At 31.9% G+C, this 25,006-nt stretch overlaps 2 protein-coding genes across 3 annotated transcripts; both read right to left on the bottom strand.

Annotated features, from left to right (window-relative positions):
- Positions 1-825: 825 nt before the first annotated feature.
- LOC123211605 (filament-like plant protein 7) lies at positions 826-7,387 on the bottom strand. The gene is made up of 6 exons (XM_044630423.1): positions 7,179-7,387; positions 6,358-6,519; positions 5,176-5,314; positions 2,573-5,021; positions 2,400-2,460; positions 826-1,616 (listed from the first exon to the last, which is right to left on the bottom strand). The coding sequence occupies exons 2-6, from the start codon at positions 6,454-6,456 to the stop codon at positions 1,089-1,091; spliced, it is 3,276 nt and encodes a 1,091-aa protein (XP_044486358.1). The 5' UTR covers positions 6,457-6,519; positions 7,179-7,387; the 3' UTR covers positions 826-1,088.
- A 12,472-nt stretch (positions 7,388-19,859) lies between these two features.
- Positions 19,860-23,409, bottom strand: LOC123209067 (floral homeotic protein APETALA 2-like). 2 transcript variants are annotated; one of them, XM_044626816.1, is made up of 10 exons: positions 22,231-23,409; positions 22,039-22,064; positions 21,860-21,890; positions 21,627-21,714; positions 21,352-21,497; positions 21,204-21,248; positions 21,022-21,113; positions 20,820-20,944; positions 20,503-20,712; positions 19,860-20,399 (listed from the first exon to the last, which is right to left on the bottom strand). In XM_044626816.1, exons 1-10 carry the CDS (start codon positions 22,752-22,754, stop codon positions 20,208-20,210), a joined length of 1,479 nt encoding a protein of 492 aa, XP_044482751.1. In that variant the 5' UTR covers positions 22,755-23,409; the 3' UTR covers positions 19,860-20,207. The 2 variants fall into 2 exon arrangements, with proteins under 2 accessions (XP_044482751.1, XP_044482743.1); XM_044626808.1 differs by having other exon boundaries at positions 19,860-20,405; positions 22,231-23,396.
- Positions 23,410-25,006: the final 1,597 nt, after the last annotated feature.

Here is a 25,006-nt window from a genome sequence, read left to right as displayed (position 1 = left end):
GTAAATTTGAGTTAGAATGTGTATAAAAATATAAAAAATTTATGGGTAGTCTCGTAAGATAACATGTAATTGTTATTCTATCAGCATAGAAAGTTATAAACACTAATAATGACATGATATGATTTCTTCAATATGTTTGATAAACATTCGTATAATGAAATACTCACAACCCTTCAACTTTATTGCCCTTGTATGTTATTGACATATTTAATGAAGATATTTAATCTCCGTCTACATTTTATAGATTTGTATGATTTATATTAGTACTCAATTCTTCAAAGCATGCTTCCTCCTAAATGCATCTAGCAATGCATTTTTTTTCTTTTTGTAAAAATATTATCCACTTGAAAACCTTGTGTGCCACTCGACATTCCATCAATATTAGAGGGTGATGGAAGTTCAAAGAAAAGATGTAGCCAATGACATGAATCACGAGTTGTTTGGATCAAATGGCAATAAATAGTGGTACTTCAGTCATAATTTCAAATGATACATGAAAGTTAAATGAATTTGCATGCCAAATTTAGTCTAACTTTAGAAAATCAAATCAACAAACCAAGTTATAATACATAATAATTATATAAATGAAATTTAAAATTAATCATTCCTATAAATATCTGAAGGTAATGAACTTTCTTTTTTTTATTTTAAATTTTAATGCTAGAATGTGAGTGAGAGATGAAAAGTGGGGGTTTTAAAATTATTTGGATTGGTATGGTTTTTTTTTTTTCCTGGAAGCATGAGAGTTTTATTTAAAAGGTTGGGGCCATGACATGTATCGTATTTAAATTGGGTTTAGTCATTAATAAATTATAGGTTATCATGGATTTAAATTTTTATAGCATTTATATCTTGAATTTACTTTCACCAAATACTATGCATTTCGGTTAAAAAAAAAATCTAGGCTATCCAGCTTTATGCACAGCAATAGAACATACGACACGAAGCAATCTCTCTCCCTTTTACAAGTAATAGAAGCCAAAGTTTAATCCCCTCTACAGTAGAACAAACCCAGTAACTGCCATCACAACAAATCCAGAGCCGAGCACAAACTCTTAAGTCAATGCCATTGCTTTATTCTGTCATGTTCATGCTTGCGGGGCAAATGGAAGTGGCATCTTCTTGATGTTAACTTTGTTTTTTCTCCGAAATAGCTTTTTCCATAAACTTGAACCGCTCTGTTTTCTGCTGGGTACAATCACCGAGGAATTGCGTACAGATTCCTCGTTCCCTTGTTTACTTTGATTTGAAGCAATGATATTTTCTAATGGTTCTTCTACAAAGACAGAACTGTAATTGCCGTCAATTTCTTTGATCTTCGGAGAGTTCACATCCTTATCTTCAGCTATCATCTGATCTAGCAGAGATGACCTTTGGGTAGTGTGCTTCTTCTTTGAAGGGGTTGGGTTTGTGGTTGTGGTGTTGGTGTTGGTGGTAGTTGTAGTGGCAGCGGCATTGTTGGTAGGGATAGTAATTGTGTCTGTTGGGGTAGAGACGATCTTATCACAAAGGGCTGCTTCCCTAGGAGAGGCCAAAGCTTTCAACTGCTTCCCTAGGTTTAGAATAGTCTCTTGACACTCCGCCAACTTTTTGGAAGCAGCTGTAATCTCCCAGTCCTGCCATGTTGATAACCATTCCTTAAATCAATGAAATAATTGAAGCCTTTAAAGCAAGGGATACGAAAATTCTAATTAAAACTAGAACTTATCATATAACTTCAAACCTAAATGAATGCACTTTCGACAGACAATTTAACCCCATGTGCCCTCGATTAATAGACCAAACAGCAGCAATGATCTCATTTTTTTCGGTGTAATATTGCCTCATACAGGAATTAAATTTTAGTGAATCGCCTCGTTGCCATTTTAGAGCCTCCAGTAATTTTCCCTGATAGATTTTCTTAAAACAAAGCTTCTTAAGACCAAGAAATATGAGCATAGTTTGACAAAACAAAAAATACTGATCAAAAGAATAATTTCCTGAAAAGGAGTCTGTGTGAGGATTCATCTGTTAACACCTGTTCAATTTCATATTGCTCCAGCCAAACCTAACTGATTTATCTCAGTAAGAAGATAAAGATGCTGTCAGATACATTTCTACATTTTGTGTAGTACATAGATGAGGGATTAGTGAACTCCCAAGAAGTTTCTTTCTCCTTATCAATTTAAAATGACAAATATCCTGAACTTACGGTTATATAAAACTTACAGACATTCATGTCAATTGTAAAGGAGTGAATAAAGCACAATTGTCAACAGAAAATTTCAGATTCTGTATTTAGGAAATTGCATGTAGAATAGTAAAATAATTTAATCGTCATTATCAAAGCTACTAGAATGCAATTCTACAAACTGAAATTTAACTCCAAAAATGTATGATAATTAATGACAGAAACTTACAGTTCGAATTTGCTTTTCATCCTGCTTGTGTTCTCTGTTTGGAAATTCATTCTTTGTCACACTGAAAATAAAATATCAGAAAGAAATTTAAGATCCCTCAATAATGCAGGGAAAATTAATAAATTGCAAATACACATTGATTTTACTAGAGTAATAGTAATAACTATTAGTACCTCTCAAGTTGGGGTTGTAGTTCAAGGCTTGTGGTCTCCAGTTCTTTACAGCTTTTACTTCCATTCTCCAGCTGGGCTTCTAGTGATAAAAATTTCTGGCAAGCCTCATTCAATTCAACTTTGGGCACTGAAAGCTGTGCATCAAGGACTTCATTTATCAAATCGTGATTCTTAACTTGATCCTCAATCGTGTCCTTTGATTTTTTCAAAGTTTCTAACTCATTTTGCGAGTTTGAAATGATTTTCTCCGATTCCTGAAGTTCATTCGCTAATGGATCAGTCTTATCGGCTGACTGGATACTCCCTTCAACATTTTTATTCACAACTTCTGCACTGATGGAACCATTTCTTGATTTGTTATTTTCTTCTCTCATATTATACTGAAATTCTTCCTTTTGAAAGAAGTTGCTATGGCCATTTGAAGCAGCGAACATGGAGAAGGACGACAAGTTTTCTCTGGAAATACTTAATCTATCTGCTTCTGCAAATTGACCAGTAATTCCAAATTCTGCTTCATTTTCACTCATTGATTCATCCCAATCCAGATGCTTCTTTATAGTATCCCTCATGCTGGAAACATCTTGAAGGGAAAAGCAATGGTTGATTATCCACTCCAAAGCAGTACTTAACTCTTCGACAAATTTGTTGAAGCCGGTGTTTTTGTTTGATACATCATAACAAGCATGAACAAACTGCTGTAAAACACCACTAAGCTCAAAACTTTTCCATTGGAAAACACGAACCGTGTAGCCAGAAGGTGTTTCTGAGTTTTTATATGAGAGATGACTTCCATCTTTCTTGGACAAGGTATCTAAGATGCCTTCAATGAGCTCAGCTATTTTGCATATTGATTTATTCGGATCAGAGCAAAGCTGCTGGTCTGACTTCTCTTCTTTTGAGATGTTAAAGTATGTTGCTGAACAAAAATTAGGTGAGCTTGATGCATCAGGATGATAAGTACTCTCTTTGGCATCAACTGATTTACTGGTTTTTGGATGATTTATGTTGGCCAAAGCTACTCTAATATCATCAAGTATCTCAGAAGGTTGTCTCTGTGTGACACGGTTTTGCTCTAAGATCAACTTCAGTATTTCATGATGCCAATGTGAGCCAGGAACATTTGAGACCAGAATATCAGTGGATCTATTTTCCTGATCTGGCACACCAATGTCGGACAGACGGTCAGAATTCCGAACAATCTCCTTACTTACAACCTCCAAGAAATTCCCAGTAGACTCAGATTCAGAGGGGCCAACAACTTCATTAGCTTCACCTGGATAAACAAGAGAACTCTTGCATGGTTTATCAACAGAGACTACAGCCAGTTTTTCCATTTCAACAAAATCATCCATCAGATTTATGTCAGAAGCTCCAACAGAATTGCGCAATGGCGAACCCCTCTGTGTTCTGAAGTGTTCCAATTCCGAGATCAAAGTCAAAGCCTGTGATTCAGCACAACTGACTTTATCTTCATTACCAATGTCTGGCATTGAAGCCACAGAGAATTCATACGGGACAGCATTGTTCCTGGTTGGCTCCATGATTTTCTGACCTTGCGATAATTCTTCCAGCTGTGACTCAACCTCTGATAATTTGGAAGCTGTATGAGCATACATTGTTCTTGAAAATTGGAGTTCATTAGCTTTTTTATTAAGAACATCCTTAAGAGTCTTATTTTCTTCTTCCATTGTGCATAACTGCTCAGTCAGAGAATAAATACTTCTGCTGGGAGAGTCAGGAGAGTTTTCAACTGCAGAGCCAACCATTAAACCAAGAGGACTAGAATTTAACCTTTTCCTTCTTGTTTCATTTGACTCCCTTCCCAGTATCTCAACTTCATTTTTCATTTTTGCCAGGGCAGCAGGCCCTGGCAACCGCTTCCTTACCAGGAGACGTAGCCTTTGACATTCTGATTCTAACTTGGCAATTTTCTTCACATTCTCCAAGTGTTGTTCGTGTGATGCATCAGCAGTTCGGCGATTAAATTCTCTCTCCTCATTCCGGATCTCAAGCTCCTTCTCAAGCACTCGAACTTCATATTTCAGAGAAGCATTTGCTTTTTCTATGGAATCAAATCTAATCATTAATGCACTAAATTCAGCCTCCGATTGATTCCTTTGTTTAGTTAAGTTTTCTACCATCTTTTCCTTTTCTAGGAGAGCCTTAGTAAGATGAGTATTCTCAACACCTAATTTTGATAGCCTTTTGCCGGACTCAGCCAAATTCGCCTCTGCAATCATCTCGGATTTTTCAAATTCTCTAGATGCCTTCATCACTGCATCATGAATCCTTTGCTCCTGCTCTTCTCGAACAAAATGTAGCTGCTCCATACATTCCTTGAGAGTAGCATCCAGCTGACTTAATCTTTTTTCAGCATCACATTTCTGCTGTAAAGCTTCATCTATTTCTTGCTTTAGAAGCATTGCTTCGGCTCCAGCCTTTCTCTGGCCTATATATAAATTAAAGATAAATGTAGCAGCTAAACAAGAATATTAACAGAAATAGCGTAATAAAGTTACCTTTGAATTTAAAAAGCAAAACCTTAGAAGAATACAGATTCCTAAAAGAAGTTATACAAGTAAAAAAGAGATTCATTGATTTACCTTCTACTGCTTCCTGCACTATTTTTGTGTGTTTCTTCACTAGATCATCTTTGGCATTACACTCAGCAAGGATAGAAGAGAGCTTCTCGTGTAAGCTTTTCAAATCACTCTCTAATCGTGCTTTATCAGTCAAAAGTATCTGTATTTGAAATCAAAATTATAATATGCCTCAATCGACAGTGAATCCTCAAGAAGATTTACATGTAAACATTGAACAAACTCAGAGAAACCATAAAACACATTTCCTTAAGAGAGATGTCTGGTCTTAGTTACTTTTTTAAGAAATCAGGCCTAAACCTCCCTTTTATATAAAAAAGGCCAAAAACAATCTGATATATATATATATATATATAGCTTTTCACATTGCACATCATTTTAAAATATCAGCGAGCTTAACTTAAAGCACCATATATTGGGAGGCAGGGTCTGGGTTGTCACTCTCAATAACTAATTAAGCTGAGGCACTCCAGTCACAAGGTGTAGAAGGTGTATATGATATTCATGATTTCCTGACCGTGGGTATATAATATTTTGATATCAAAATTTTCTTAACAGATAATCCTAAAAATCTAATGGGCACTTCACTCCACAAACTCTGACCTCGAAAAGACACTTGTTGTCTCCCTTAAGATGGTTGCTAAACCCGAAAATCTTTAAAACAAAAGGCAATTTAGAGTTCTGTAGTACAACCTCATATACTCCTATCGCTTAATACTTGGAAACACAATTTTTTAGTATATTAAACTCTATGTGTGTACACCAGTTCCACCACTCTTGTTTCAGTTGTAAATTAGACTTTTTTAGTAGTTATATGCTGTAGTGTGAAGAAGGTTAAAACCCTGGGCCTGTGGTACCAAGATGAAGGAGCTTTACCACTTAGGTTAGGTGTCACTTTGATAATAAATCTCACAGTGGCAGTAAGCAAATGATAATCTGTAAGAAGGCATCTGGTGTAGCCCTGCTTTGTAACATTTAAGTTTGTACTACTAAGAAGTTATCTGATTATAAAAAACATTCACATTGAACTGATGCCACATTCAGCATTAAGAAAAGACACATTTTTTTTTCCAATGACAAAATGCATTTGCATTGTCCCTATTTCTGTGATGAGAATTCGTATGTAACAGTTTCATAGCATTTTTAAACAGACAAGAAGGATGTAAAACTAAGTGCTTAGTTTACCTCTTGTTCGTTTCCTTTCACAGAAAGATCTACCTTAACATTTTCTGAAATAGGCTTCTCACTAGATTTTTTCCTCCAGCCCCATGTCTTGTTGTCCATATTTTCTCCAGGAGCTTAAATACTCCTTAGAAGAAGATACCCGATCAATTCAACTCTACATCACTTAAACAGCCAAAAATGCTTATAAGAAATCTATACAGAAAGAATCATTCAGAAGAACTGCCTGCCTGCTATAATTCCTATAAAAACAAAATTATTTTAACATTACTTAAGTTGCTTTGTGTTCAGTCAGTTCTGTTTGACTCGAAACCGTCTATTTCAAAAAATAACATAACTAAATCTAACATTTAGAAAATGAAAATTGCCTGTACAAGTTCTTTTCCTTTTTTCCCATATAATTACGAAAGATAGGTCTGGCCATGTTTTTCAAACATATTTTTTGGAAAAACTATAATGGAATACGGATTGAGTTTTCGTAAGTTCTAATAATTTGTTTGGCAACATATTTTTTCATAAGCCACACTCTAAAAATGATTTTTTCCCAGAGTATTTACATATATATATTTTTGTTTCATTATTGAAAGTCGATGATAAAAGAACTTATACTCTGTGTCTTGGCAGAACACTCAATTTCTCAGACTATATCACCAAATTAAATAAAATTTGCTTACAGCATAATGCTTTATATTCAACACTAACAAAAACAATACAATTACCAATGCATGTATGTGTAATCCGCATATTCAGCTCTTTTCATGTTCAGAAATCGAGCAAACACAAGGTATCAACCAACAAAAGAAAACAGCTGAACACAGGCTCACCTTAGAGATTACTGCACCACCTAGACTTCACACTGCATGAACCAGAGTCGGATGATCAAGCGCAAAGAACTTAAAATTACGCAGCTACTTACAACTAGTTCACAATGCGCAACGCTGCGATCTCAGCGACAACACAAACCTAACTCGAAAAATGAGAGGAAGAAATATAAAGAGAGAGAGAGAGAGAGAGAATGTATTTGGCAAGCTAGTAAAGTAAAATGCAGGAAATTAGAAAGTAATAAAATAGAAAGTGATGTAACAGTACAGCAAGACAAGAGAGGGTTGAAATGACAAGAAGGGGAAAGTGTCGGCCTAAGGCTGACACGGGCGACACGTACCAGAGTAAAAACGTTGAACGACTGTAGAAATTGGTTACAGAGATACACAGTGATATGGTTGGTTGGTTGGCCTCTTTTGCGCGCGCGGGTAAGTCATGGTGGTGCTATGACCTCATCTGACGGACTAGAAGACCGCAAGTCTTTGTCCGGTTAATTTCAACCCGCTTCACGTTCTACGAAACACGATAATAACTTAAAATATACACATAGATAGTAAATATAAAGAAAGAATTATATAGATATGAAATTATAAACGGTAAAAAATATATTTATAAAAAAATTCATAAAATGTAAATACATAATATATATATATATATATGAGTTTAATATGATATATTGTTAATAATATATTTATAAAAATACAATAATACTGAACATAATTTTAATACTTTTTACGTATCTTCTAATTAATAATTCAAATGTAAAGTATTTAATTAACTATTAAATTTAATATAACATAATATATAATTAATATTCATTTATCATAAAAAATTATCTATAGAGATTAGAGATTTGAATGACAAAAAGTTGGATTATTTATTTTATATAATTATGATATTACGGTAATTAATTAAACATTTAAAGATATTTTTGTTTTTTAAAAAATTTATAAAAAATAGAAAAACATAAAATATAATAAAAATATATGTTTAATATGATAAATATATAAGATATGCATTTAATATATTTTAAATTCAAATTTTAAAATAATGTATTTAAAATATGAATTAAACATAAATATAAATAACCCGTATTTTTACTACTGAGATAATATAGACTTAGTATGGCATGAATGAATTGATATATTAAAGACATATATTAAAATTTTTAAATTTTTAATTATGTTTATAATTTTTTTAAATAATAAACATATACTATACATAATATATTATATTAAAAAATTAGATTTTTCTTATATATGATTGGACTACCATAATCTATTCCAATCAGAGGAAAAAGTTCCTGGAATTTGTCGGGCCAAATCCGTTACTTAAAACTAAAGCATGAGTTAGGACTTACAAGAGTTAATCACCTCACCATAAATAAATGAACGAGTGGGAAGGCAGTGGTTGGTGGTGTATTAAAGAAGAGGGCGCTGATGAAAAGAAAGATAACAACAACGAAAGCATCGTTACATCTTTTATTCCTTTTTTATAAATTATAGTTCTTAGTTCGAATAAAGTCCAATCAACTATTTGTTTAATCAATTCTTAATTTAAACACTAATGATGCGACTGCCGCTTTCAAGTTTCAACTACTTTTGCTTTCTTATAGTTTTAGCTAATGTAACTTCTGAGAACAGAAAGATAGTTGTCATGATGAAAGAAAAGATTTTTATGTATTAGGTAAAATGGGTTTAAGGTTTTTTTAATAGTATATTAAAATTACATATTTTAAATTTATCTGATTAAATAGTTATTAAATTTGAAATTTATTTTATTTAATAAATTAATTTAAATCTAAAAATAATTAAAAAAATAAAAGAAAATTGGTTGCTTGTGACAGGCTCTGGTTTCTCAACATTATCAACTGACCATGTTTCCCATTACCTTTTTTTTAAATACAGTTGTCTTTGTCTGTTCTTTGAACCACTGGCATATGTTCACTGGCTTTGGGTGCATAAAATAGATGTGGTTACTCAGGACCCACTCAATTATAAAAGAAAAAGAAAATTATTTGGTGGATATTGTTTATTAAAGAATGATGCATATCGTTTTGGGGCAGACGTGCTTAACAACACTAGGATTTTGTTTTGTTTTAGTATAAAACATGTCTCTTAATGCTCACATTTTCTTGAATTTATTAATGGCCGAAAGACTTATCCTCAGTCAAGGTTTAGCGCGAACCAAAACATTCATCAAATAAATTTTAAAAACTTAAATATTTATATATCAATTATTAAAATTAACTAGTTTCAAAAATAAAATTATCATTTTATTAGTAAAATTAAAAAAATAAAATTTTATCTTATTTTTCTCCTAAGTTTAAAAAACTAATATTTTTTTTCTATTCTTAGTTTTAAAAAATTACATTTTTTTCATGGGTTTAATTTTCTATCCTTATCATTTTCTGACAATTATCATCGTCTCTACCCACCTTCTATATTCCAATCAGCTTCTCTCCCTCTTGCCTTCTCTCTTCTATTGGCTCTCTCCTCTGAATTGTCTTCGTCTTCATATTAAATAAAGACAATACTTCGTTCCGTCTCAAACAAGCCAACAAAGAGTGTCAACAACAGTAGCTAAGAGGGAGACACATTGTTAGAAGGGGGAGAGTGCTGACCATTCACTGAAAGTTGTGCTTAAAAATTTCAAACATTAAAGGAAAAATGTTACTTTGTAAAACTTAATTACGAATAAAATTATTAATTTTTTTAAATTTAAAAAAAATTATATAATTTTTTTTTTAATATTATTGATAAAATAATTATTTTATTTTTATAATTAATTAATTTTATTAACTTTAATTATTAATAAATAAATATTTAAGTTTTAAAATTTAACATATAAAAGTTTGTAACACAACCCAGGTTGTGTGGGAATAATTCTTTTCCCCTTCGCTAATTGATGGACTATGAAAGTTTATAAGGTGGCACCATTTAATCACGATGTATCTGGTTAGTTAGTGCCACATTGGATGCCGTATTGTCAAATGCCACCAACCAGTTTGACTTAAATCGTCTCGTTTACTGGAAGCGCCAGAGAACATAAAACGCTTCCGTTTTGGCCCACCAAGATGTGACCTCGTTTATAATAAATGTTACATCTTGGTTGCTGTTGCCGTCCATTTCTTGGTCGCCCTTTTTTCCCAGTTTACGTTCCTTTCAATTCAAGTGTTGTTAAATATCCCGTCGCCACGTGTCAAGAAATACGTTCCTTGCAAATATAACTACGTTAATATTTCTTCCAATTTATGCTTAATGTGATTATTGAGACGTGGATTTCAGTAAATATTAAAACAATATTATATATTTAAAATAAATAATGTAATATGAAATTATGGCGGTTTTTGTAATAATATTTTTAACTAAAGTTAGGTAAATGGAATAAATTTGGGTACAAATGGGACATATTTAAATATTAGTAAAATTGATAAAATTTTAAAAATTTTAAAATAAAAATTTGAGCTTGAGTTTTTATTATATTTATAAAAGTTTAATTTATCTGATATAATAATTATATGTATAATTACTATATCTCAAATTTCTTTATCTAATAAATATAAATTAAATCTCCGGTTATATGAAAAAGAGTGTTAGTTGACTTTTTCTACTTTGAAATTTTTTTATTTTATATATATATAATATTATTAACTCATAATAAAAATATACTTATACAATTTAAATACACAAATAACGTGTTATATGTAATTTGATGATTTTAATTAAAAAACAAAATAACAATCAATTATATAATAATATATTATCTGTGCATTCAAATTATATATCCTTAGCTTCTTCAACTCCATTGGACAAAACCTTAACCATTCCCTCCACCTCATTTTGAGAGGAAAATGTCAATTTTATGCTTATTCTAGATTTTGGCAAAGCAAACTATTTACATTAACTGGCTTGGGATTTAAGATGTTTAATAAGCTTCATCTCCAATTTTTTATAATTTGTTTATTATAAGATGTTGTTATGTTGCTTATTATCAATTGCGTTGATGATGTGATTAAAGTATAAAGACTTTTAGGATTTAGTTAGATAAGTTTTCAATCTAAATATAGGGTTTTTATGGAGTTTTTGGCTTAGAATGAGAAGCTAGCTTGATTATTGAGTAATTGCATGAATTTGGGTGGATTGATTAAGGATATGATTGTGAAGATAAGGAGGAATATAAAAGCTTCTGTATTTCGATTTAGAATATACCCTTCAGAAATCAACTAAATATGACTTATAAGATTAAACAAAGATTTATGTTTTTATTTATGACCGACTACTCCATATTAAACGAAAAATACACGTGTGGTGAAGAAGAAGTGAAAGTGTTTGACACCTCATTGTCAAACAATGTTAGACATTTCGAACAACACATTCTATCCATTCATTCCACTAAACTATCTCCAAAGAGTTTCAATTTTGATGTTTTGAATTTATTTTTGTGAAATAATATGTAATGTCTTCAAAATTTTGCTAAAAAGTGTAATTTACACTAAATTTTGTATGCTTCTCAACAAAACTTCTACCTTTTTTTAACATGAAACCCTCTAAAAGGAGATTAATTTTAAACACCAAACTTACCATATATATGATAATTTCGGAATCATAAATTTCATTAATGATCTTTGTCTTAAATTTTTAAATGAGAAAAGCAAAAAGCTAACGTTTGACATATGTTGAGAATAGTTTTTTTCTTTTTAAATAATTGAAGATTTTATTTGTATTTATTAGATAAATAAATTTAGGATATAATAATCAGACATATAATTATTATACCAAATAAATCAAAATTTCACAAATATAATAAAAATTTGAATTATCTTAAAAATTTTAACACGGTTAATTTTATTAAACCTGCAGTCCATGTTGAGGATAGTTACGCTATGACTTCATTCAAGCAATTTCCAGTAATTTACCGGTCAATTCCCATGAGGATATTCGTAATTATAAAGGAGATGATTTTATACATTGAAAAAGTGTAACCAGTAACGGTTATATAGATTAGGCCAAACTAAAGTCATGACACTGATTAACAGGAAGTTGATGACAGTGTCAGGACTCTGGAATTCCAAGTGAGAAAACGAAATATAAATGGGCAAAAGGACTATTTTCCACCCAATAAACTCGCAAATGCTAATTTTAAAAAATTTAAATACTTATTTTTTATTAAAATTTATGAAAAGAATTAAAATAAAATTTTTATTTAACTAAATATATTTAAAAAAACTAAAAATTTGTTATATTTTTTCTTTTCTAAATTTAAAAATTTAATTAAAGTTTAAAATATATTCATTTTTTCTAAGGTTTCATTCTTTCCCTTTTCTTTTTGGGCCACCATTCTCTAGTCAACTTCTTATTTGTCAGTGCTTCCTTTGGCCTCTAAGATGAAGATGCCACCATAAAACAGTCATAAAGGCGACGAATCTAGGCAACATCGTTGAAGATCATCACGCAATGCATTATCATACTTCATCCAAATCTGTCTTTTGGCTAAGACAATTTGTACCCCATAGAGAGATGAAGATGTTGTCAACGCATTTTTGTCAACAATGAAAATTCTAAAGAAAGGGGTGGAGAAAACTCGTTGGAAAATAAAAACCTAATAGGTAAAATGAGATTTTTCACAATTTAATATTGGAGTTAAATGAATAATATTTTATTATTTTTAATATAATACTAGTTTAATGATAATTTTATCTCTATAACTAATTTTTTCTGTTAGTTTTAATTATTTATGAGTAAAAGTTTGGCTTTGCCACAAACCTTAGGTGGGAATAAGATTTTTGGTCTTTTAGTTGAATAACATTTTTACTTTTTAATTCTAACAATAAATTTTAATATAAGGACAGATATTTGAGTTTTTCAAAGTTAATTGACGAAAGTTTGTCATTTCACTAAACATTAGGTGGGATATAGTCCTTCGGCCAATATAAACTATGTTATCATGATTCTTGAACATCAAATAGAGAAAATTCTTTGTGTTCAAATGTAAGCAAGCCCTGCCTTTTGATAAAGTGAAATTATTCGTTATTCCATGGCGCTTTGGATTTAATTTATTTGACTTCGTATCATCTAAGATAGATCTAATAATTTATAACACCGAATTATGTTTATATGACAAAATTTTTACTTTAAAATTGTTTTTAAATTAACTTAAGAATATTCAAATTGACTCGAATTATATAATGAATGATATCAAAAACATGTAATGATACGATTTGCCATCCAAAGACATTGTATTGTTCTTTTTTTTTCTTTTTAATCGGAGGTCTGGGAAATAGGAAAAAATTGACAAGTTTCATCAATTCGTTTTGTCATAGCACAGAAGTTCAGCCCCAATATGCCTCCTAGCAGCCACTATGATGTTACCGCAATTGGTTTCTTCTCCTTGCTGCTGATTGCAGGGCTGCACTCTTCCTTGTTCTGTGTTCAATCATATTTTTTAAGTTATTATATAATTAAATATTAATTTAAAATCATTTAATCATATGAAAATATAACTATATTAATTATATATATAAAAAAATGTGTACCATAGTTTTATTGTACCAAAATTATTGGAAATTACCAATTTTTTAGAAATTATTGGTGTTGTTCCCAGAGTATATTACTATATAGTTAGATTTTTAATACTTAATGGGTATCCATGGATTTGCAAGAAACCTTGGGTGGGAACACCACTTTTGGCCTTTCATATCATTTTCCTGGGGAATTGCATTTGACATTTTCTTCAACTGAATTAAATTCCTTGCAGCTGTGTCTCTGCAAAGAGAACCAAACATTAATTAGATTCAATGGGGTATCTTTGAAAAGAGCAGAGTGCATTAAATTAAACGCCTCTGGGCTTTGGTACGCACCCAGTTATTTTGGGCTTAGGCTCGTACACCATCCCATTATTAGGCCAACAAGCCCAGCAGATTTAACTATGGCATTGTTAAGTAAGATCCAGGAGTGTAGTGCTAAAGTTTTCCCTTTTTTTTCCAACTTGCTCTTGGCGACCTTTAATCTTATGATGAGAAACCCTATTTGAATTAGACTTTTTTGGTTCAATCCCAGTAGGTAAAACTTATGGTCTAATATTCCACCATCGAGTCTTTAAACCAAACCCCTCTACTTGAGGATTTCACATCCTTTGAAAGCAAGATATCCATATTGAATGTGTCATTTTTAAGTTATTTTTTGTGAATAATAAATGTTGTATCTTTCAATATAGTGGCAACTCCTTTTCTCTATTTTTACATTTATAGAGCGAAAAACCAATTTTGGAAATCATACCTTCAAATCTTGTACAACAACTTTTACTCCTTCCCTACCTTTTGTGGTGTATTTTAAAAAATAAAACAAACAAGTAGAAATGGAAGACAGAGTTGTCAATATTGACTAACAAACAAGCATAATTAAAATAATTATTAGCTTAACGATCTAAAATTAGTGAAGGGCTTGCTTTCAACGTCAAGCTTTCTTTTTTGTATTACAAATCCACTCAACAACGAAACTAAATCAATAATAATCCTTTTGGGAATAAACCCTTTAACACGTTTAAACCAAATCCTTTGAGTTGTCTGTATTTAGATGTTTGGCAGCGGCTACCATTAATTGCATGGCCAGAATCAACACCCTTTTTAGTGAAAAACCATTATTTCGAACTATAAAGCAAAGTCTTGTTTACCCAGATCAGAAATTCGTTATTGTCTTTCTTTCTGCCCCATAAAGGAAAATCTTTAGTTTCAGCAAGAAAAAAATTAGGATTTCTAGTTTGAGTGATGATTGATGCATGTGATTTGTTGATGAAAATTTTTGTTACCTTTTGAAGAAATTATTAGAATGCTATTTTGTCTAAAAGAAGATAAATTTGATGCTTTTGAATATAAGCAAAGTAAGAACTTACATATATATGGTAGACTTTATCTTTAAGAATTCGGATTGATATTTATATTAATGTGTATTGATTCTAAAATCATCTAGAAGTCACAACTTTAATTAATTCATATTGAACTTAAGAAAATACAAACTTGCAAAGCAAATGGTTTTCCCTTTTCCAGATTTGACGGGTCTGAAAAGTCAGAAATAAATTAAAAATATCGTCTTTTTTGACTTGTATTTTCTCTGATAAATAAGTTTTGATTAATTAAAATTTGCGACATTTGACTTGCATTAAAATATTTTAATATGTATAAGATTTACACTTTAAACACTTTAATGGTTATTCGGTCATTTAATTTTAAAAATAATCATTTTTATCCTAAGGAATAAAATGGAAATATATTCAATTTTGAAGAATTTTATCTTAATATCATTAATATTTTATTATATTTGATATAACATAATAGATTGAATACGTTCTTTTCAGTCGTTGATATTAGAGTAAAATTAAACATGTATTTTGTTATTCATGTGAAATTTAACATTTGTGATTATTTATTTTTATAAAATCTCTTGATAATCTTGGTTTGATTGGATATATAAATGTTAATTATCTTTTTAATTCTCATCAAACTGGCTTACAAATGTAATATATATTCACTTATAATAACATAATCACATCATGAAGTTTTACAAAGGAAACTTTGGTTGCAACATCTTTGAATCATTTAATGATTCTTGCACGTCATAAAGCCAATCGAAAATGAATATGATTATGATGGGTTATCCAATATATCTGGAATATATGCTATCTTTTTTTTTTTTTACAACAAAAATTCCTCCCAAAGTATATGAAAATAATGCAACTTATATTGCTCAAATAAAAGGAAGAAACATTGAAGGAGACAAAACCCAAAATATTTCACCGAAATTTTTTTATACTCATAAAGTTTGACAAAGTTAAAAGATTAATTTCAAATAAATATGTTCTAATGATAACATTGTAAACTTATTCAATAAGATATCATTAACATTAATGTTTGAAAAATTAGTATATTACATCAGTATGTAATGATTCAACAAGCAATCGGGTTAATTCATATCATCCTACTACAAAAAAGAGAAACGCACCCACCCCTACTTCATTTGAATAGCATTGTAAAATCTGAAAAGTTTTGAGATAATTTTCTCATTTCAGTCCGTTATATTTTAATCTTCTCTATTTTTGTTATAATCAGTTTTTTTTACTATAGTTACATCACAAAATCACAATATTTTTCTTTGCTTTTAATTGAAATTTCTAAAATTTAATTTATATCGTAGCTGTGTTTTGTTTACTTTGTTTGATTACTTGGCTGGGTTGGGTATTGATTTTGATGTTTCTTTTTCTCTCCACCTCTTTTCACCGATAACCCTAAATTTTCACATTAATTATTGGTTGAGTACAACTACGAGGTTCCATTTGGGGTAAATGACAAAAACACAAGCACAAATAGCACCATTATAATCTCTTAATCAGTGATTCATCTTCACCTTTCTCCATTAAAATATGCCTGAAATTAGTTGGGCTTTTGAGTCAATCTATGTTTGCACATAAAGTCAGTAGTCTGAAATTATGTATTTCACTTTCTAAACAAGTAAAATATATTTAATCTGATTTTTTTTTTTATTTTTTTGTTTCTTTGGGTGGGAAAAGCATGTATAGCATTTTTTTTTCTTGTTAATATACAAAAAGACTAAGTCCAAAATATATTTCTATCTAAGAGCAATGATATTGATGTTTATCCGAAATTACTCAGAAGAATTTTTTTTTTTTTAAATTGAGGAATCCCACTTGAGATGGATTGTGACATTGAATTGAATCAACTATATCGAATAATATGAAAATTGATTGATGTATTTTACAAAGAACTTTGAAGAATTAAAAAGAGAAAAGCTAAAGGGATGGGAAAGCACAAAAGACATACCAAAATCACTCTCAAAATATACCTTTAAAAAGATTTCCTAATTAAAAAAAAAAATCCTTAATTAATTGGCTCACCTTGGCTGGATATTAATATAAATATTGAACTTTTGTGCTTTAATTGTATGAAAGAAAAATAATATTATAGTTGATTAATTAATTATCTATGTGTTTATTTAGTCTTATCCAAAGTCTAAGTGACGTGTATGGGCTGCATCTGATCTTCCACATTATTTTTATCACATGAAATGCAAAAGATATTTACAATTAGAACAATTAAAATCATATAAATGTTGAACTCGCTTACATGCAAGAAAAAGAGAAAGAAACAGGTGTAAGTAATGGAACAATATGCTTCTTCTTTGAACCCAGAACTTTTTTTTAAAAGGGAAAGGGACCACGAACCCACTTTCTGTTTATAGCAACTTCATTCCAAGGATATTTCACTTTCATCTGCGGTCCAACTGTTTAACGTTCACCAACAAAAACGAAGAAAAATGAAGTTAAATTTTAGAATATTCCTCAGCTCCCACAGCCCATTTTTATTTCATTCCTTGGATCACTCATTACATGTATGGATGAGATTTCAATATTCCATCTTCCAATTCAGTTATTCAGATTGATAGATTCCCATAAAGTTTGCCTGCTGTGATCATTTCTGCTGCTCGATTCATCAAAATAATTTTGTTCAAAGGAAAATTAATTTGTTTTGATAATGTTGGATACCTTATAATTGCTTTAATTAGTATAGCCTATTTTCTTTATGCAAAATGTTAGAAAACAGTAGGATTTCCATGTCCCATTGAACCTCCTCAAGGGGCAACACAAAGATCTTTTGAGGGCCAAGTCATTCATATATTGTTTTTCTTCTTCAACTAATTCATAAATATGTTTTACTTTGTTTCTACAGATTCGTATATATTGAACTGTTAAGTTCACATGCATGGAATCTATAGCCTGTTTGAAGGCTGTTTACTGACAGATATTACATCCTGCAGCTGGGAAAATCACAACTCAATTTGCTATAATCCGATCAAAGCTTTTTTGTCACATAAATATGTAAACCTAGAAATGAGTGCTTTTGCAGTCATGTATTTTGTCACAGAAAATTGCCTAAAAAAGATGAAAGATAAAAGAAACCAATTAATGACCACCAAACCCTGACCAGTGATATAAACACAAATTCAACTGACAAGATAGATTTTCAAACAATGATTATACCAAGTCCATGAGAAAGGAAATGGGGTTATGAAAGAAATTAGTAATAATCCATAAAATAATGATGGGTGTTTATATGATAAGAGGGATGATTAAGAAATGAATAATGAGAGTCCTGAAAATTTGAAACGAAAGAAGTAGTTTGTGTTGAATGGATGATGAAAGCGATGTAAAGCAATTGAGAGTTAAGAAGACTAATACAATACAAAGCCATACATGCCCACAAAACAGTACTGTCACATCTCAGTCGCCATTATCTTTACTATAAAACATTTCCACCGTCTAAAAAGATCCCATTTGTGGAAACCCTAATCCGAAATAGAAATAAAGCAAACTTCAGCCACCCATATGTTCTTTACTTTATTTTTATTCCTATTCTTCTCTTTCTCTCATGTCCCCATTTCTCTCCCGTGATTAATATGAATATAAATAATTTCTCCCTTGAGCTTTTTTTTTTTTTTTACACCATAAATTTTGTTGGACAAATATAATAGTAAGAATCCGTCTATTGTCTGAGAATTGGCAGTATTACGTAGATCCGATGCAAAGGAGACGATCTAAGGAGGATGGGCTTTAAATACTAAAAAAGAGAGACTTACTTTGTTGTCTTTTTATTATTATTATTTTTTGGAATATTTGCAAGGCAGCGTGTCATTGGTGGTTTGGCCTTTTTATTATTATTTTTTGGAATATTTGTAAGGCAGCGTGTCATTGGTGGTTTTTCATGGACCAAAACAAATATTTTTATAAAGTTTTATGCAGCTGCTTATTTGCTCGTATAAAGCGAGGCGAGAGGGATTCTTTGCTTGAAAGATGGCTTGGGATCTTATCGTTGCCTGATTCTTAAAGAACAATGTAATAGACTCATATAAAAAGATAAAGTGATTCAATGGATTAAATGATTCTGCTCAAAAAAAGATTCAAACTTTGACCAAATAAAGAAAATAAAGTCATCCTCAGAACATTCGTAATTTTCATACAAAACTTTTGTCGCATTATATCCCAAAGTCACTAATACCATAATCATAGACGTAGACTTAAGTTTAATAAACCACTTCACATACAATTCTCTATCTGGGTTTAGTCTGCACCGCACAATCCTGTGTCTACGTATATTCAACGCCACCGTAATGAAATTTAGGTTTCTTAACATTACTATTATAACCTATCTTGTATTGGAGAAATTTCACCAACAATAATTATTTTGTGTAATTAATGTGAATTTTCAAATGGGTAACAGCCCGATAATGAACCCGTTTCCGTAATTGAACCCGTTTAAAAGTGATTATATTCGTCAAACGACAAAATACAAATCCAATGCTGTCTGTCTCACTAACATACCAACAGTGTGCTTTTAAAGGTTTGTGTGTTAAGATGATAAGTCCCTCTCGCCTTTATAGCAATGTCTGACCACTTCGGCCGATAGAACTGATTCAAAGGACAAAAAATGACAGTGACTATTCATCACCATCCTTTGATATTTCCAAGACCTCAATCCCCCATTTCATATGTCTCAAGCTTCTTTCTTACGCTTTCACTTCTCTTTTCAGTGACCAAATTTAAGCTAAGATTTTTAACCCTCACAAACATGAAGAATTGAATATGCATGCATGGCCATGGCATCATCACTCCATCGATTACGGAAACTAAAAATTCAGTCCAGCTAGCAGATGCTTTTCCCAGGTTGTAATTTAAGAAAACTTACAAAAAAAAAAAAAAATATGCCATGTGAGATATGCTAGCTACACAGCTAACTAAGACATTACTAGAAACATTAGGCTATAGATATAGGGCGGCAAGGCCACACATTTCTTTCATTTCATAGACATCAGCAGTTTTAGTCAGAAATAATTCAGAAAATATCTAGCTGAAGATTGCTTCCCTCTGTTAGTTTGACCGATCGATCCATACATCCTTTGTCTTCTGATGATCTTCTGGTTTCGTTGGGAAAGTGGAAAACGAGTTTAGATCTTCAAATGGGCAACTTAGGAGGAGGGTCTCATGAGAGAAGGAAACCCATTTTTCTGCAGCCAATTTTGAGGTCTTATCTGCGGTGGGAATCCTGATGATGCTGCAGCAGTTGGGAAAAATTGGGGAGGACCCGGTTGCCATTGTTGTTCATTTGTTGATAGTGGGAGATCATTCCCAATTCTACCTCTTTGACTGCTGCTTGGAAACTGACTCTACATTTATAACAATCAATATATATATAAATGCATTAATGATTTTGTTTCAAGTTAAAAAAGTTCAAATTTAGGCATAAAATAAGATGACCACCACCTGATAATTAGCTGGATTATAATGTGGAGGAACCATATGTAGTATTTGTGTCTCTCCAGTTCTTCTAAACTGCTCACATCTTTGCATTTCATTGGGCTTGAATGTGGCAGCTGGAGATTGGAGGTGGGTTTGGCTCAGAAGTTGAATGGTTTCATTCTCACAGTACCCATCTCTTCTTCGCAAATCATATTCTCTTCTACAAGCCTGTTGCTGCAGTTTGGATTATTTTAGGTTAAACTCCAATAAAGAAAGAAAAAAGAAGATTACTATGTTAAATTAAACTTAAACATGACTATGAAAAATTAATTCAGATAAACCTTAAGCCTATATCCCCGGCTATGCCAATCAGGATCGAACGCTCCACTATTTTGCTTCCTATTACCAAAATCTATACCGCTTTGCTTTGAAGTTGAACCGCCCAAACTCAAATCTAGATTATGGCCTGCATCATTAATACCCCAAGGTCATAACAGAAATATTATGATTAATTACAAATTAGAAATTGTCAGATTCTTTTACTGGGTGAGTTAAGCTCATTTTCATAGAGGCTGGGGTCAAAATTAGTAACAGCGTCCTTGCCATTGCACTTAACTGCAGCTCTGTCGTAAGCCCTACCAGAAGTATAAACCAGAAACTTAAAGCTTTTTCCACAGGATAAATGTTCAAGCGAAAAAGGATAACCAAGATGAGAAATAATGGACCTTGCAGCTTCAATCTCCGTATCAAACAAGCCTAAATACACGTACCTGACAACACAGATTGGACAGTATAAGCTTGTGGGGGAGAATCAATAAACTAGGTGAAATAATAACTGAGCTTTTAAATGGGAAAGAGATCCAAAGGGATTACTTTTTTCCTAAAAATTGACCCATTCGAGCTTCCCATCTTCCACACTTGTGCAAGGTAACTCCTCTATATTTTGAGCTTCCTCTAGGGAAACCGGTGCTTTGTCGGCGAAGTACATGCACAAATTCTTCCTTGGTTAAGTTGCTCATCTGTAAATGAACAAAATTAAAAGAATCATGGCAAGATGAACGAAGAGAAGCATAAAACTGTTGAAGATAAGGTATACTGTTGAAGATAAGATTAAAACCTATAGAATAGTCTCCCTCCCTCTTACCTACCTGTTTTAAGTCTTCCTCATAATCTTCTATGCTAAAGTTTATGTCTGCCTCGACTCCCCGGAACTTAATTGCTGCCCTATCATATGCACTGTAAAACACAAGATTATAGTTCGTTTTTTTTTTTTGGTCTTTCCATTAATAAACACATAAAACTCTCTTGCCCATTCCTTTCAGGTGAGAAAAAAAAATCAAGCTTTTACAATCTTAGTAAACAATAGGGGGCTAGAGCTCACCGAGCAGCTGCATGTGCAGTGTCAAATCCACCTAAATCACAAATCCATCCAACCCGCATCAGAAAAAGTGACGCACATAACATATTGTTTCAACAATCGAAGTTAAAAATAGAAACCGTTCCATTTTATTTTTTTTTTCCATTTTGGAGTAATAGTAGCCAAGAAAATTCCACGCATACCTAAATAAACTTGTTTTCCAGAATCCCTGAAACAAAAACCAAAACAAAAATATTCTGACCATCAACAACTACACCTCAAAACCATAAAAACAAAAATAAATGAGTAAATATATGATTTTAGAGTATGTATATGTGTATATCTTGCATTTGAGTGAGAAAGATTTGAATAACAACAACGTCGATAATACAAACCATATATGAGATTCCCATCTTCCAGTTCTTCTGTAAAACGTGACACCTCTATACTGTGAACTCCTTGACCTGGGTCCACGCCTGCTTTTCTTCATCGGAACTTGAGAAACTTCACCCGTTTTGGCAGCCACAAGAGGCTCCGATTGGCGAAATTTGACGCCAGCCCACTGAGCCGGAGGGAAATCATGTCCAACCCCGCTCGATGTAGTGCCCATTTCGGGCTCTTGATCAACAGGAAAAAACTGGCGAGTCACAGGCGGGTCAATCACCTCCATAGAGTCTCCGTGAGGCAACGAAACCCCAAATATCTTACTGCTGCGTCTCTGTAAACCCAACCCCTTCTCGCCACAAACTTCTTCATCGGATCCATCCTCGATGAGCACCGCTGAAGAGCTAGAATTGGAGATGGAGCCCACCCGTTTGCCTTTCTCGTCGTCGCCGTCTAAGGAGGTTTTCTGGGAAGAACAACCTTCAGACTCTTCTTCTCTCAGTTGATCATCAGGTGAGTCATTCAGATCCCACATTTTTTTTTTCTCGGTAAGAGATACAACTATTTGAGGGAATATAGGGTAGGCTATGACATCAAAAGAGAAAAACCTCACAAAATTCTGATCATCCACTCTCACATCAAAGAACGATCAGAAAGTAAAAACCACGAAACTCCCTCTTTCCATTTCTGTATTTGTGTTCGAAGAAGATAAAAATCAAATGAATACAAAAAAGGGAAGAGAAGAGACTCCAGAAGTAAAGTATTCAAAGAACAGAACAGACGTTTTAAAAAGCTTAGGGGTACATGTTTAAAGATCTTAGATTATGTATACCCTTCTCATTCACTCCCCTTGCCCTTGCCTTTTTCTATACTCTTTTCTAAATTTTTTTTCTTTTCTTTTATGAATGGCTCATCATCATTCACAAGAGTACTTGCTTTCTTTCTCTCTTCGCGTCTTGTACACATCTTTCTTTATTAAATGATTTATTAATTATTTATTCGGCTCCTCAGAGTCTCTTCTTTCTCAAAACTAGACGAATTTTACTGTATTTTTGCTTGTGTTATAAATTGCCTATCTTTTTCGTATTGGTGGTTTAAAGCAACATCATATTCAGATGTATAAAATGAGAAGAAAGAGAGAAGGAAAGAACCATCTCTTTCTTACTCTACTTTCCGACGTTAACCAAATCGAAAAGCATCCATTCATTATTCATTTGTTGCTCTCTCTCTTCATTACCCTCTAATAGAAATAGACAGGGCTAACACCAAAGCCATGACTATTACTCCATTGCTTTTATTAGCTACAACATTATCATCGTTATTTATTTATTAATCAATCTCTTTCTTTTTTTTTAAGACATTTCGTATAGAAGGATTTGAATATATATCCTTTTATGCATAATACTCCTTCCATTGAGTTCCACCCTTTCTCCTTCGCAAACTAAAGCCAGTAAAAACAGATAACTCAAATTTTTTACCGTTAATAAGGGTAAAATGGGAATCGACTACTTGGTGTTAGAATTAGCAGGACAGGAAGTGAAGGAAGGGTTTCTGATATCAAAAGAGGAAATGCGAATAATGTTAGAAAATAGAAAATAATTCCAGAAAAGTCCAATCCAAGTGTACGGGAAGACGGCCACTTTTGCTTCATTTGTTCACCCAGAAACCAATCCCCGCCTTTGCTGTTCCTCGTATTTATGAGTAATTTTTCTTTCCATCTTCTCACCTTCCGCGCGTTTAAACCACCCCACTTTTACAGTCTAAACCTTTTTAAATATATTTGAACCCTTGCTCCGTTTCATTTTTTAACGTCGAAAATTAATACTAAAATATCTCTTAAATGGAAACGTCATGAATTACATTTTTCCGTTTTTATTACTTATAATCACAATTATTTTTGGTCTGTATTTGTCATTTTTCTGCAAACCATACATCAAGAAACATTGTCCAAAACACCCATGGATTATTCTAAGATGATATGTATACGTGAAATACCGTAAAACTTTCCTTTGATTAAATTCATAAAACGGGACTAAAAAGACAACAATATATTATAAGTCGTTAAGTCACTTTGAAACGATAAACTATATAAATATTGATCAAACATATTATTTTTTGTAACTATATTTTTTTCAAAGATATAAATAACATAATCGTAACTATAAACTCTTGAATATCAGATTGAATCACGTTAAAAATATATCATTTTCATTACTCACTCAATGAGAGTTGTACACTCATTACTTCAACTTACTTAATGGACATGAAATTATTATGCTACTTCCAATCACCATTGTCATCTTTTTGTGTAAGCTCTCATCTTGCATACTTCTTATTGGTGTACAAATTTTTTCATAAACTATTTGACACTAGAAGAAAGACATTTAATGAAGCATTTTCTGACCTTCTATCATAATCACATATCCCCCCATTATCTTTTGATGGCCCCTTAGAAGAAATGCAAAATCCAAAAGATTGTTTTTTTTTCATTTGTTACTCTCAATAAGAACATCCTTTTCAAGACACCTTATAGAAGGATATCAAAGAAGAACATAAATGGTCAAATCACTTAGGCTAACCAGAAACTTCTCCCCAAAGAATAACTAGTAGTTGAGGTATATAAGTTGTTGTACATGACAACGACATAACCAAAAATCGTATTAGTAGCCTAACCAATACCATAATTATGTTGATAAATCAATTAAATAATGTGCCCCAACAACAACAGTAGGAACTCCAGGCCTCTCAATTATTGGCTATCATAATATCCCAAGTCTCTCCAAAATC

Source organism: Mangifera indica, chromosome 1 (assembly GCF_011075055.1).
Source record: "Mangifera indica cultivar Alphonso chromosome 1, CATAS_Mindica_2.1, whole genome shotgun sequence".
Lineage (NCBI taxonomy): Eukaryota > Viridiplantae > Streptophyta > Magnoliopsida > Sapindales > Anacardiaceae > Mangifera > Mangifera indica.
This window is presented reverse-complemented; position numbering and strand designations above follow the sequence as displayed.